The following is a 15,414-nucleotide window of genomic DNA, read 5'->3' on the forward strand; positions in this document are numbered from 1 at the left end:
AGATTCCCGGAATGGATTAAGTTTGACAACCAAGGTACCACTGTATATACAACCTGAGCCTATGATGGAGGGGCTCACAGCATTAACACCCAAAGAGGTATAAGAGGCACTGCTTCTCCCATAGCCACAGCCTTGGATTTTCGCAGAAATCAAGCATGACTCTCACTTTCTGCCTGCTTCTAGCCCAGCTCTGACACACAACTCTACTCTGGCTGTTTCCCGCCTCACCACAAGCCAGGTGACCCATTTGCTCTCTAGCATAGAGCAATTTCCTTTGTCAGATTTAAGGACCGCTTGGGTGATACTTGGGCCTTGCCTGGCTAATTCAACTATTATTATCATTATCATTATTATAATTTGTTCACTGCACTTCATCCATAGATCTCAGGACAATTCACAGCATAAAAATACAATATAAAAACACAAAATACATAAGAAAAATAATATGATCCTCCATTAGATTTTAACCCTTGCTAGAGGCAGTTAGTAAGAGAGACTCAGGCATCATACAACCTAATGGGCTCCCAAAATTCACAACAGTATTTTAAAAGCTAGGACCTTTCCTTCGTACACTGCAATCTGAAGTCAGTAGGATTTACTTGCTTAGGATTTCCCTATCAGACTTGTGATCCTCTAATGGTTTATTAAACCAATACAATTATTCTGGGTTAACTTTCTTTAAAAGAAGGAATCTCAACCCCATATAGGACTATAAAGAGGCAAGATCATGTATTTAGCTTAATAAGTAACTTGACCAAAAGATTTCTTTAGATAAAAGATAAATAACCAGCTTAACTCTCTCTCAGATGTGGCAAGAGGTTAACTAAAGGGAAAGCAAAGGTTAATAACCTGTTTTCCCCAGGCAACATACATGTGCTTCAGGTCTATTCTGTCATAGGGCCAGTCAATTATGAAACCAGGCAAGACTCCCTCTTGGCATAGCCCAGATCAAATAGTTCTAGGGTGTTCTGTTGCTGTACCTTTCATGTTGTGACATATTTTGCATGCTGCTAGTGTGTAAGATTAAGTGCTTTGTTGTAAGGGAGGTCAAAGCAATTGATTAAAGTAGGTCATTTTAGTCTTAAAACTGTTGATTTGATTGATATTGGGGAAAATTCAATGTCACTGCAAGGTCTGATAAGTAACAGACCAGCAACCATGTCAGCATACTTACAAACCTATTACTTGTCCTCTGAAGATGTAACAAGTCCTTTGCATTCAACCAATTTGTATTAGATGGGGGGGGTTGTGGGTCTTTTTGAAAGATTTGATCAGCCTTGAATATGAGGAATATGCTCTTTCACACCCTTCCTGAGAGATTGTCAGGAGATAAAAAGGTTTCCAACACCGATACAAAGCAAGCAGCCAACCATGTGAGATTGAATGATAGCGCTTGTAACCCAGTATTCAAAGACAATGAGCTCCATTGTAGACACAGCAAAGGTGATCAGCACTGGCAATTGGCAGGGCAATGCTATACTCCAGTTATATAACCATCTAGACCAGGGGTCAGCAAACTTTTTCAGCAGGGGGCCGATCCACTGACCCTCTCACCTTGTGGGCAGCCAGACTATATTTTGAAAGGGGAAAAAAAGAACCAATTCCTATGCCCCACAAATAAACCAGAGATGCATTTTAAATAAAAGAACACATTCCACTCATGTAAAAACACGCTGTTTTCCGGACCGTCCACGGGCCGGATTTAGAAGGCGATTGGGCCGGATCTGGCCCCCGGGCCTTAGTTTGCCTACCCATGATCTAGAACATCTATTTGTTCAAAATAAAGGATTAGGACACAATCCTGCACCATTGAGTGCAATTGATTTGAATGGGGAGATTTCAGCCACATTGTGCATGCCATTCCGATTTCACTGTGGTTTTTAAGGTACCACTTTCTCTGAAAATACTGAAATGAAGATTATCTCTAACCCTGCATTCTTTTCATATTTCTCCAAAGAATTGCTGCAAATCACATCTGCAAATGTGGCCGTTGCATTTTCTTTGCTCTTCATTTTCATCAAAGCTATCGCCCCATATCTGTCCTTTGGGTATTCCTTTGGTTCCATCTGCAGAATCTACCCAGGCCCCCACCCCCCCTTCATCTGCATGACAGCAAGAACCTGAGAACAATCTGAGTCCTTTGCAGAGCTAAATGGAGTATCAGCCCCTGTGGAATTTTATTTTTGTGCTTTTAACAGTAAATTGTCTGAAGTCTCCTTCTGCAGGACATGAGTCTTGCCCAACAGAGACTGACTCAATTCTGGTTCCCCAGGGGCTGACTGTGTAAATTTTCTAATAAACATACTGGTTTCCAAATTTCCGCAAGTCTGGCTGAGTTTTTGGAAGAGGAACTTATTCCTGCCACAAGGCTAGCAGCTTTGTTTGCCTCTTGCCTGCCACTTTGGATCCTCAAGTGCGGGGAGATGTCCAACTCTTCTTAACACGGCTACAGAAGAGATCTCAGCAAACTGTGGCATGGCTGATTGCTAAAATGTGCTCCAGACTAGAGTCTTGTCTTGCTTTGTTTTCCCCCACTTACTTCTCTTTGGATGTAGGCAGTAGTGGGACAAGAAACCTCATTCAGGCAGCTTCACTACTCAATGTCTGACCAAATTCACTAGGCCATCAGATCTATCCAGGACAAACATCATAGCAGTAGTCCATGTGCTTAACCTGTGATTTTTGAGCAATGGCTCTTCAGCTGCCTGATCCAACATAACATTGAATTAGCAATCTATACCTGCAAACCCAACTCAGGCCCTCCCTCCATCGTGCCGATGATATCCAGTTCAAAAGCATGTATTTTCTGATACTGAAAACACCTCCTCTTTCCATATTTACACAAACCAATCTTCCTAGCTCTGCCAGTTACATCTTCTTCAACCCTGAGTTGTTCCAAGGTCTGGAATATTATACAATAACAGTGTGTCTGATGAAATAAGGTTTAGCTTCCAAAGATTGTTGCCTTAATAAATGTATTAGTGTTTAAGTTGCCACAGGACTCTTGGGTTGCTAGAATCCAATTCACATATGATATGAAACCAGTGTTTTATTGCAATTATGGTTTGGTATTGGCTTACTACTTATAGTTTGGTTGAGAGAAACAAACCACAAGCTCAGGGTCACATGTAACATTAAGTCAGAGGGGAGGAGTTATGGAACAGGAGAGGAGTAAAGTAGCAGAAACAGGAACAGGGAAGGAGCAAAGTACCTGAGATTCTGCCCATTCCCATGAAGCCATTGTTTTAACTATGGCTTAATGTGATGTGAGAACCAGGCCATTGTGTCTTCCCAAGGACCATTGAGAACTGCAGTGTTATAGACAGTTCTGTTGGCACTTTCAAAATACATCCATTTCCAGGGTTCCTGGTGGGATGCCACATAACATCTACATTGAAAACCAGCTTTGATCTTTTTTTTAATCTGCAGATGCAACCTAAAATGAAAAGTAAAGAGCAGAACACTAATATATATATATACACCCAAATCTCCTAATTTTCTGAGTGTTTGGGTCCTGATTCTTACTCCTGTAATCCTCTTATGTACCATATACACCTCATTTCCACCTTGCTGGCCAATAAGTGCTGAAAACATGTAGCTCATTGGAAAGCACAGCAGTGGTCTGCCTCGCCCAAACTCTTACACCACCAGGAAGCCAGAATGAATGGTTCCACAATAGGAACCAGTAAATTCACATTAATGCTGGAAATGGGGATTCATAAGCAGATAATCTACCGCCACTCTTCCATGTTACTGTTCTGTTTTCTTCCTGCCCTTTCCCATTCCCCAACTTTCCTAGGTAATATGAAATGCCTGTCCAAAGGTTCATGGAGGTTAGGATGAGGAATGGGAGGAATTCCAGAGCAACTGCTTAGTCATGAGTGTCTCTTGTTTTCACAAGTTCTCTTTTAAAGCAGTTGCTCTGGAACTGAGTTTGAGTTGGCAGGGAGGCTAGATCCTCCTAAATGTGTTGAGTTTGTAAGGGGGCAGGTCTCCCAAAATTCTTAGGTGTAGTAAATTTCAGAAAAAAAGTCAGTGCTTGGAGGTCAAGCTTTAATTTTGAAGATTTAATTGTGGAGAAGCATAATTTTTGCTGTTATTGGTTTCACTATGGAAAGGCAACACAGAAATAAACAAAGATGAGGGTGATACTAGATTTGGCTGCAAACATGCATTCAGCTGCCAACATGCCCCATACACTAAAATCAATGGAACTTGCCCATAATTGAGTTTGGGACTGAAGTATGAATTAATTGCACTGAGCTGGGAAGGGAGGGGTCCTGAAGGAACTGGAGAAAATTATGATGAGTGGATGTTGGCCTAATATACAGATCTGGCCATGGCAATTGTCTTCACCAGTCACCCAAAAAAGGATGCAAAAATAGACTGAGCTCCCAAAGAAGCAAACTGAGTGTGAGGCATGAAATAATCAAAAGTCTGAGAGTGTGAGGTTTTATACCTATTTATCCCACAGCAAGATATTTGGGGCACATCACTCAGGGCCAAACGCGTACATCTCTTCCTAGAAGTTAATCTTCTTAAGACATCACTGACCCACATATCCTTGACAGTAGCCTCTAGTTCATAAACTTTTGTGGCCATGGGGATGGTGAGGGGAGAGTGGGAATGAATCTATAATGTACAGATCAGATATTTGATTCCTTAGTCTAATCATGGCAGCCCATTCAATCTAGATATATATAATAAGGGCTAACAGTTTTCCTTCTGATACAAGCTAACCCCTTACATCGGGGGTAGCCAATGTGGAGCTTTCGAGATGTCATTGAACTATTAACTCTCATCATCCACGGACACTTATCTTGTTGGCTGGAGCTGATGGGAGTTGTAGTCCAACAACTTCTGGAGGGCACCATGTTGACAACTCCAGCCTGACATAAATGGAAGTTGTAGAGATAAAGACTACTAGATGGAGCGGTTCTTAACTCGCACAAAAGTTTCCTGTCAGGCACATGCAGTGTGAACTGCAAGGGGCAAGGGCCAAAACAGATAGCACATGGGTGTTTGGATTTCCTGATCTCCCCACCCCAGAGCGAGGTTGTGATTCAGGCAGGGGAAATGTCATCGTAAGGTAAAGGTAAAGGGACCCCTGACCATTAGGTCCAGTCGTGACCGACTCTGGGGTTGCGACGCTCATCTCGCTTTACTAGCTGAGGGAGCCAGCGTACAGCTTCCGGGTCATGTGGCCAGCATGACTAAGCCGCTTCTGGTGAACCAGAGCAGCTCACGGAAACGCCGTTTACCTTCCCACCGGAGTGGTACCTATTTATCAGCTTGCACTTTGATGTGCTTTCGAACTGCTAGGTTGGCAGGAGTGGGGACCGAGCCACGGGAGCTCACCCTGTCGCGGGGATTTGAACCGCTGACCTTCTGACTGGCAAGACCTAGGCTCTGTGGTTTAACCCACAGCGCCATCTGCGTCCCTTAATGTCATGGTAGAAAGGGTTAAATGCCTTCTCTCTTATTGATGCAGGAATGTCTATTGACACAGGAGCTTCTCCCTTCCACTCACTTACCCAAGGCTGTCTGGGCCTGCCTTAACATTGCTAGAAAAAGTTTGAAGATCTGACCGAGGTTCTCTTCTGGCACATGCCCTTTGGCACTTGGGAACAAGTCAACCGTGATGCTGATTTCTACATAGGAATATGTGGGATTCCACTGTACACAGGCACTTGGGAATGGTCTGCAGGCTACATATAGCATTTTGGAGAAAGACAAATATGACAAAGAAATACTCCTACAAGAGAGGCCCGAAACTCAGCACCCCAAATTCCTTTTAATGCCAGAACTTCATGTATGCCACACATGGGGCTCAGTCTCCTCAGGGCTGGGTTGTCACAGTCTGTTGCCAGGATTAGTTGGCAGAAATGAATCATTTTCACTTGTCGTTCAGCCAATACCTGGCTTGGCTCTCACATGTTCCTGCATTCTGCTTCAGCTCCACAAAGGGCTCTGGGCAGCATCTTATTGTTTGCATTTCAGAGCAGCTGCAGCAGCAGCAGCCTCACTTCCCAGAACTGGTTGCTGGTGTTTATTCCTGGCTTGCTATGGCAGCTGCTCTGGGGCAAGGGAAACTCTCCCTTCCGCTCCTACATTCTGTCTGTGCCAAAGTCAAGCATACAGATATTGCCTATTCCCAATGTCAAATCTCATATCCTAGGCAAGAGGACACCAGCTGACACTCTCTCTCTCTCTCTCTCTCTCTCTCTCTCTCTCTCTCTCTCTTGCAGGTTAATGCTGAGCATTCCCTTCCTGGTGGTATTTGAATATTGATGATGGGGGGAGGTAGAAAGGAACAATGAGAATTTCATTGCATGTGTCTTCCAACTCCTTTGCATACAAGAAAACAGTGATGGCCACTAGGAGACTTTCCCTGCATTAAACAAAACAACACAGATTTGTATTTTTAGTACTATACAGTATCTACAACTAGTAGCCATGGCTCACAACTAACAACCACAATAAGGAGAGGGAGGCTGGATTGTGTTTGCTCTGTGGAGATACATGCACACATTATAAATGAAATCAAGGAAGCAACCCAAAGAGGCAATATTGTAGTAATGGGTGACTTCAACTACTCTCCACATAAACTGGTTACATAAGTGTTCCAGTCATGACAAATAGGTACAATTTCTAGATATCCTAAATGATTGTGCCCTAGAACAAAACAGTTGGTTATGGAACCGACCAGAAGAGTGGCAACCCTGGATTTAATCCTGAGTGGCACCCAGGACCTGATGCAATATGTAAGTGTTGTCAAACCGGTAGGGAGCAGTGACCATAGTGCTATTAAATTAAATATACACGTAAATACCAAAAAAATCCAACACAGTCACATCTGATTTCAAAATAGGAAGCTTCCCCCACAGTGACGAGATTGGTAAAAAGGAAGTTGAAAGGGAAGGTCAAGAGGGTCAGATCACTCCAAAATGCTTGGGAAATGTTTAAAAACAAAATCTTAGGCATTCACCTCGGATCAGAAAAGGTACCATAAGGGTCAAGAGGGTGCCAGCATTGTTAACAAGCAAAATCAAAGAAGCTATTAGAGGCAAAAAATCGAAGTCTTGTCCAAATGAAGAGATGAAAAGGAACACAAACTTTGCCCCCCCCCAAAAGCAAACAAAGGATATTAAAAAAAGGGGGGGAGTTTGAGCAGCACATTGCAAGCTGTCTCCCTGGTTTGGGGGTTGCCCCTGGTTCTGGTGCAGATCAAATAAATGTATCCTCGCCTCCCTCGTTCTGTCAGAATCAGGCAGATGGCTAGAGGAGCTGGAAGGGCCCTTGCACAAGTGTGTGTGTGTGTGTGTGTGTGTGTGTGTGTGTGTGTGCTTGCATGCATGTGTGCGCAATGGTAGAGGCCTGGCTGGAAAGCTTAAAGCCCCCCCTCACTACATGGGTAACATTGAAGAAAAGGAAAAACGAATTGCCCCTGCCCCATAGCTTGACCAATCGCGGCTAGGAGCTAGGTGGAGTCAGATCTAAAATAAAGTGTAGACTTGCCCACACTGGCCAGCTTCCATTTTGACTTGAAATGTTCGTTTTGGACTTCTCAGAAATACGTAAAGGCAACAATCAGCTGGGGGCGGGGGAGCACCAGCCCATAATGGCGCCCACCTGAGAGGTGTCAGAACTGCGCTCTGGCACACTCCGTCTGAAAAAAAGCATTGCTTTCAACGATCACTCACTGAACACTGCAGAGCTCCAGTAGCACTGAAAACGCACACCCACAAAGAGGTGAAGGCATTACAACATTGATTTATTTTTTAATTATTTTTTCACAAAATTACACAAGAGTGGGGGGAGGGAGGTGAACTGTGCCATTTAACACTAGTGATGGTGACTGTAATATTCGTGTAGCAGTATTCCAAACAGCGCTTGCACACACCCCTCTGCAGTTTGACTGTTGCAAAAATGTAAAGAAATGCTACCTTGAGGGAAGACATCTGGATCTCATGCCGCAAATACGTAAGAACTGTGAATTTACTGTGCTATTAAAACTGATCTTCTGAGAAGACCCTAAGAGCTGCCCCAGGCCTCCAGCAGTAAATACCTGAATTGCAAAGGGCAGCTTTACATCTCTATAACCCCAGTGGGCATGCCCTGGGGAACCTCAGGCAAGTGGGGAGAACCCAGTACATATATCCTAGCATTCTGGGCCACACACCTACCCTTCTTGCTTTATGCGTTCACTGTGGGATCACAGGTATCCCTGCAACAAACACAATTATTGCACCAAGTGGCTCTTGCACAACCACTGTACCAAAAAAGCCTCCAGCCCATGCACTCCTTTGCTGTCCCAGCTCACACATCACATTTCTCATGTCATCATGGGAAAATTCCAGCAGCTGACCTAAGCACCCATTCCAGCAGCTAGCCATTCTAGGAGGGAGGCTACCTCAATCTCTTGTTCCTCTTGCAAAACCAACTCCTTCCTTTAAGAACTGCAGCTGCAACACGTATAGTCATTGGTTAATCCAGTAACCTGACCTGTTTCCCTGAGTCCTCAGGCACGGAATCAAGACAAGAAAGGGGGAGAGGTTCTTGCCCTTCTTGTTCCCAAACGTTTCGGCACGGGTTCGCCTCTTTTCCCTGAAGCTCTTCTGGGAAGGGCAAGTGAGGATAGGGTGGAATGCAGCCCTCGGAAAGTTTGAAAAGACAACAAACAGCTTAGAACTCTGTGGACAATTAAACCCCAAACCTTTCCATGGTCCAAAGAGACTCTGCCAAACACTACAAAATGCTAAGTGGGTGGCGGTGGGGAGATGGGATGGAGGGAGGGAGGAACACCTTCTCCAGAGCAGCAACTGCTTTAAAACATTTACACTTAGATGGTTCTGTCATCATCCAGCTCAGTTTGAGAAAATGCCTTCCGAGTGACAGCGCACTATCTACTCAAAAAGGATTCCCCTGGATGCTTTGTGTATGCTTTAGCTCTCCTAAGAGATGTTTATGTTTATCCCTGAGGTTGCTTTGCAGATACGTGGGTGAGTTAGCTGGAGGGGGAAAGTTATTTTAATTGCAGCAGAAAGAAAGGAGAAGAAAGGAGTTGTGCAACAGAAAACCAGCAGCCGACCAGGGATATGATACCGGGTGCTTGTTATATTAACAGGATCCTTGCACCTCCGGGTGCAAGTAGATAAATAGGGACCGCTTACCAGCGGGAAGGTAAACAGCGTTTCCGTGTGCAGCTCTGGCTCGCCAGAGCAGCGATGTCACGCTGGCCACGTGACCCGGAAGTGTCTCCGGACAGCGCTGGCCCCTGGCCTCTTGAGTGAGATGGGCGCACAACCCCAGAGTCTGTCAAGACTGGCCCGTACGGGCAGGGGTACCTTTACCTTTACCTTTATTGCTGTTTCAGCCTCCTTGAAATCTATCTCCTGCTCCCATTTTTACCCACAGAGGGGCAGTGAGGGTGGAGAGAAATGGCTAGCAAAAAGCAAATTTTCCCAACTGCTGTGTGAGCTCCAAAGCAGCCTCAATGTGCTTCCAGAGGGGTGTTTATCATGGAGTGGCTGGTAAAGGGACCCCTGACCATTAGGTCCAGTCGTGGCCGACTCTGGGGTTGCGGCGCTCATCTCGCTTTATTGGCCAAGGGAGCCGGCGTACAGCTTCCGGGTCATGTGGCCAGCATGACTAAGCCGCTTCTGGCGAACCAGAGCAGCGCACGGAAACGCTGTTTACCTTCCTGCTGCAGCGGTACCTATTTATCTACTTGCACTTTGACGTGCTTTTGAACTGCTAGGTTGGCAGGAGCAGGGACCGAGCAACAGGAGCTCACCCCATGCGGGGATTCGAACCGTCGACCTTCTGATCGCAAATCCTAGGCTCTGTGGTTTAACCCACAGCGCCACCCACATACTTTTTCATATAAGTTGTTCTTTGTTTGTTGCACTGTCTACACAATGTTATTGGCATCAAAATGCTAGCCCTTATTCCCCCCCCCCCCCATATTTAATCTGGATTTATCATTTCTCTGGAAAATCCAGTGAGTTTCAAAAAAACAGCAACCTGTTGCTAGAGACCCATTTGTGGTATATGAGTGACCTGTTTACAATATTAAGCACCCATGTACATAATATGGTGCATGCTACTGGACAGCTATGTTGAGTTATGTAAATAGGGAGATTTCTCAAGGTCCACTGAGATAGAAGAGATGCTTTGCAGCACCTGGGCAGGATTTCAATGCAGAAGCACCACCTCCAGGGCCAGGATGAAACCAATCAGCTACAGAGGGAAAGTACTTTCCATGTCCCAACCCTAGACCTCCAGGAGCAAATGGGTTTGCAGCACACAAATGGACAAAAGGAAACTCGGCTGGAAGACTGCGTCAATGCCAGAAAGCTCCCAGGTTTGATCTCTGTGCTCTAAGTAGTGTCATTGCGGTGACCTGACAAGCCCTTGCCCTTTGTGTAACAGAGGCCGGCGAACGTCACTGCTACATCTCAGCCAGAGCGGAAAGAGCGCCCTCTAGTGTCCGTCGCCCCCCCTCCGCGGATTCTCCCTTTTTTACCTGGGTTTAGCGGAATACGAAAGGGGAACTAGCGGGGGGAGGGGAGGGAGTTTCAATACTTGGGAAATCTGACTTCTGGGTTCAATATTCAAATGACGGCTGTCTTCTAAGAAATTCAAAACACTGACTGGAAGGTCTGCAAAACCAGCTGTGGTTTGATTTAAGTTAGAAGTGAATAATCGTCAGGATCTTTACCCTGAACTGGAAGGGGGGAGGGAAATACCAGCTGCTGAGAGGCAATTGGGGTGGGGGGGAAGCTACTGCCATTATGCTGATCTTTTGGAGCCCCCAGAAGCAGCTAGTGGGGGTGGGGGGCTGGGCTAGATAGATTCCTCTGTCTGATCCTGGAGGCTTCATCGTTTGTTCGTAAGAATGCATTTAGTCTTAAGCAAATTCCAGGAAAATCGCCTGCTTCACCCATCTCCCTTCACAGACTAAGCCTATAAAGAAAGCTGAGGCTTCGCTCCTAACCCAATTTACCCGGGAGTAAGCCCTACTGAATTCAACAGAGCTTACTTCTCAGTAGAACGGTTAGGGTTGCGCTGCAAATTACTACCCTCGCTGGGACTCCCCTTCCAAATGCACGACAAACACAAACCTATAGGATTCCCTATAGCGCCCGTCCCATTCGCTATGGGAAGGACTTTCTTATCGCGGGGGACAGATGGTGGTGGGGAGGTTTTACCTCTCTGACAGACGTGTGCTGTGCGCCCCCCCCCCCCAGGGCACCAATGCCCCGCGTGGAAGCCTCTTTCTTTTCACGCGTGCCCGCGGAACCCGACTATCTTCCCGGAGCAACTCCACGTGGCTGCCCCCGGCCGCGAGCCTCCTCGAGCCTTTCTGGCCGGGGGAGAAGTGACTCGCACCCCTCCTCCTAGTTCTTTCAACCAAGCGGTGGGCTCCAGCCGCGGCCAGGACCGAGGCGGCGGCGGCAGGGGGGGAGGGTGGTGAGCGAGGCCTCACTGCCCGGAATGGGCTGGCCGCTGGCTGCCTGCCTAGGGCGCGCTCGCGAGGAAGCTGAGTTCCTGGAACCCGGAGGCGGGGCTGGCGGATGCTCTATAAAAACCTCCAGCAGGGGCTCTGGCGGCTTTGCAATTAGGACGAGCCAAGCGCGCAAAAGCCAAAGGGGCTCCCGCTTCCCTTGCAAAAGCCTCGCCAACAAGCCGTGCGCTGCCGGCGCTCCGCTTCCCGCTGCCTAGTTTCTCGTCGCTCCCCAGGTAAACCAGCGCCGACCCGGAGCTGACCCCCTCCCCCCAATCTTTCTTTTCTCTCTCTCTCTCTCTCTCTCTCTCTCTGGCGTAGTTGGCCGGCCAAGTGCTCGGCTTTTGCAAGCGCGTAGACGGGATGGGGCGCTCGCTCGACCGTGCGCTCCGGAGAGGTGCTTGCATGGAAAGGCAAAAGCGAGCCGGGGAAGCCAAGGGCAAGGCGCGGGGGTGAGCTTTCCGACGTGCAGCGGACGGAGAGCGGGGGTAGTTCGCCCATAGGGGTCTCCCAAGCCGGGGTGCCACTTAGCTTCAGAGCCTGGCTCAAGGACACAGCCACCAACTCCGGGGAACGCCTCGGAAGGTTTCCGGGCGGCTGGCAACCCCGCTTTGCCTGGGGAGGAGGATGGCGTGGGCCGGGCCCTGCGGGGCCGGAGCTGCCGGGGAGAAGCTGCCCTTTGTCTTTTAACACCTGCTCTTTTGCTTCGCCAGGTCCGTGTTCTAGCAAGCCGCTGCATCCGGCAGCAGCCCCGACCGCTCGGAAAGCTGGCTCCCTGCGCCATGGTCACCCACAGCAAGTTCCCCAGCGCCGGGATGAGCCACCCGCTGGACACCAGCCTGCGCCTCAAGACTTTCAGCTCCAAGAGCGAATACCAGCTGGTGGTGAACGCTGTGCGCAAGCTGCAGGAGAGCGGCTTCTACTGGAGCGCGGTGACAGGTGGGCAGGCCAACCTGCTGCTAAGTGCCGAGCCCACGGGAACCTTCCTCATCCGAGACAGCTCGGACCAGCGGCACTTCTTCACCCTCAGCGTCAAGACTGAGTCGGGCACCAAAAACCTGCGGATCCAATGCGAGGGGGGCACCTTCTCCCTCCAGAGCGACCCTCACAGCAGCCAGCCCGTGCCTCGCTTTGACTGCGTCCTGAAGCTGGTCCATCACTACATGCCCCTCCCCGAGCAACAGCCAGGGCAGGCACCGCACCCCAAACGTGCCTACTACATCTACTCAGGTGGGGAGAAGATCCCGCTGGTGCTGAGCCGCCCTCTCTCGTCCAATGTGTCCACCCTGCAGCATTTGTGTCGCAAGACGGTCAACGGGCACTTGGATTCCTACGAGAAGATGACCCAGCTCCCAGGTCCCATCAAAGAATTCCTGGACCAATATGACGCTCCCTTCTAAGTGGCTACTTCAGTGGGGGTGGCCCACCACACAAGCACAAGGACAGGACTTGGAAAATGATGGCTAACAAGATTACAGGGCGAGACAAGAGACTTTTTTCCCATTCTGGCTTGTGGAATAAGAGGGGCTGGCGGCATTGAGCAGGCAAGGAGCCTCTGCCCAGCACAGGGACGGTCTTGCTGTTGTTTGTTCTGGATGGTTTGCCCTTGGATGGGGTACTCTGTGCAAGAGACCGATGATGGTGCTTGACTATGGAACAGGCTGCTGCTCCTTCACACAATTGTCCTTCCCAGCTACAGCCCAGTAAATACTGTGTTTATCTGGCTTGTGCTGGGCATATCAGAATGGTTTGCAAACCTCCCTAACCCATGGACAGTTTACAAAGAGCATTTGCTCTGCACTGGCCCAGACCACCTCTAGTAACCTTTGACCAAAACCATTCTGCAGAGACAATGAAACTAATGCACTGGAATCCAGCTAGTGCCTGAAGACCGACTTTCCTCAGTTTTAAGGGGAAACCTTTTTATATTGCTATTCATCTTTACCTCTCTCAACCTCCTGGAGGGGCAGAATATCTTTTCATCCAAAGCCTCTTCCTCAGAGGAACTGCCGCACATCCATACAGGGGACTAAGCCTTAAAACAAACTCCACATCCTCTGATCCCATGGGACCTGGGTTGTTACTGCACACTGCATGGGGGAATGCCATATACTCTCTGTGCAAGCAATGGAGGACATCATTTTACAAATTTGGCACCACTGCTTTTAGAAAACCTAAATGGATAATGAATGATCTAGCCATTTCCCCTAAAGCGTTATTCAACTTTGGCTCCTGCGCCCAGACTGATAATCTCTTGTCTTTATTCTTGGGTTTTCAGCTCATCAAAAAATGGTCTTGTATCTACACAGAGGTTGTGGATTTGCTTGGGCCCTAAATCGCACTGAATAACCGAAAAACATACAGGAATGTAGCAACAACAGAATTACCTGGAACTCTTATTATTTTTTTGTAAAAAAGGAAAAACCAAAAAAACTGTAACCAAAATTTTGTGTGTTCATCTTATTTTTCCATATCAGGGGTTTAGAAGGGCAGATGAGGTTTTGTTTTTACAGAAAGAAATGTTTACAGACCTGCCTTAAAAAATATATCATTCTGTCTTTTATAAAGATTCCACCCTTCAGCCTTGCAGGCTGTTAGACATGCTTGAATACTCAACCAAAAAAATCAAACTTGGAAGAAAACTTTGCACATCTATTTATATTTATAGTCAATGGATTTTAAAAATGACGTTCATTAATTTATAATAAAAGGCACTATTTTTTAAATGAAATGCTTGACTATCTTCTCTTTTCTTCCACTCCACCCTACTCCCAAACATTCAAAAGATACATGCATCCTGGACATGGCTTCTGCCATCCTCGTAACAGCATTAGAAAAGTTGAGGAGATACCATAATCTCTGCTGTAGTCCTGCACTGCTAGAAAGGGCAGGCAGCTACATTGCAGCATCCTTGTGTAAAAAAAGGGAACTCTTCATGCTGGTGTTGGCCAGGCAGGGTCCCAGTTATTGTCAGGAAAGGCATCATCTCTTTGTAATCATTAATTACTGAATACTGGGGCAGTCATGTTGCAGGAAGCATGCAAAATGCACTTTGGGAATGACTGTCCACAATTTTCTGCTTAGGAAGGGAGGTTCTCTGGTAGATGTGGTTAATTCTAAAGCACGGTACTAGGAGCACAAGGGACAGAACTACTTATGATGGCAGCACAGGTTTGTCTTCAAGCACACACAACTATGAAACAGCAGTAAAGCAGTGTTGCTGTGTGACTGAAGTCAAGGTTCTGCTGCTGTTTCATGTAGTGCTATTCTTTGTGCTCCTGGTGCAACACTTTGAAGCAAGGCCAGAAGTTCTACCAGCTACTAGACGGTAGGGTGGCACGTGAGGGATTTTAGCTCAGAGACAGAGAACACAGGTTCAATCCCTGGTGGCTCCAGTGTTCGAACGTCCCAGGTTCAATCCCAGGTGGTGGTATAAAAGATCATCTGCTTAGAGCCTTTCAGGCGAAATGGACCAGTGATCTGATGTGATTGGATCAAGGCAGCTTGCTGTTTGGAGCAAGTTACCAGCAGAGATCAGGCAGTCTGAAAACACTGAGCTCAGTCACCGCCGGCTATTTCCCTATTCCTGCAGCCATTCCCCCATCCCTACCCTGGCCCAGGTGGAATGGGACTAGAAAGAAGTTCACCGGAGGACATATGAGAAGGTGCTGCAGTGTGAAAGGTGTGGCCAGGATACAGCACCCCAACTTGCCTGTCTACTGTGTCATTTAAGGTAAAGCACCAAAAGCAAACACACCCAATGCTTCCCAGAAGCAAGCACATAAAAAGATACATTCCTTTGGGTGTATAAACTTTCAGCGGAGCTTCATGCAATGGCTGAGGGAAATCTAGCTCTTGTTCCTGGTGTCTTATGGCTGGACCATTGGGAGGTGTGATAAGATAGC

The 15,414-nt window shown here is 47.3% G+C and overlaps 2 protein-coding genes across 2 annotated transcripts in view; one reads left to right on the forward strand and one right to left on the reverse strand.

The window, feature by feature from the left end:
* Positions 1–15,414, reverse strand: part of PGS1 (phosphatidylglycerophosphate synthase 1) — a 131,903-nt gene that overhangs the window by 44,529 nt on the left and 71,960 nt on the right. The gene's annotated exons all lie outside the window — the stretch shown is intronic.
* On the forward strand, positions 11,527–14,240 carry SOCS3 (suppressor of cytokine signaling 3). The gene is made up of 2 exons (XM_083727237.1): positions 11,527–11,745; positions 12,223–14,240. Exon 2 carries the CDS (start codon positions 12,292–12,294, stop codon positions 12,907–12,909), a length of 618 nt encoding a protein of 205 aa, XP_083583363.1. The 5' UTR covers positions 11,527–11,745; positions 12,223–12,291; the 3' UTR covers positions 12,910–14,240.

Source organism: Podarcis gaigeae, assembly GCF_964106915.1.
Source record: "Podarcis gaigeae genome assembly, chromosome: 2".
Lineage (NCBI taxonomy): Eukaryota > Metazoa > Chordata > Lepidosauria > Squamata > Lacertidae > Podarcis > Podarcis gaigeae.

Excerpts from the sequence above, each read along its gene's own strand:
- SOCS3 (XM_083727237.1), top strand. The coding sequence starts at position 12,292 with ATGGTCACCCACAGCAAGTTCCCCAGCGCCGGGATGAGCCACCCGCTG.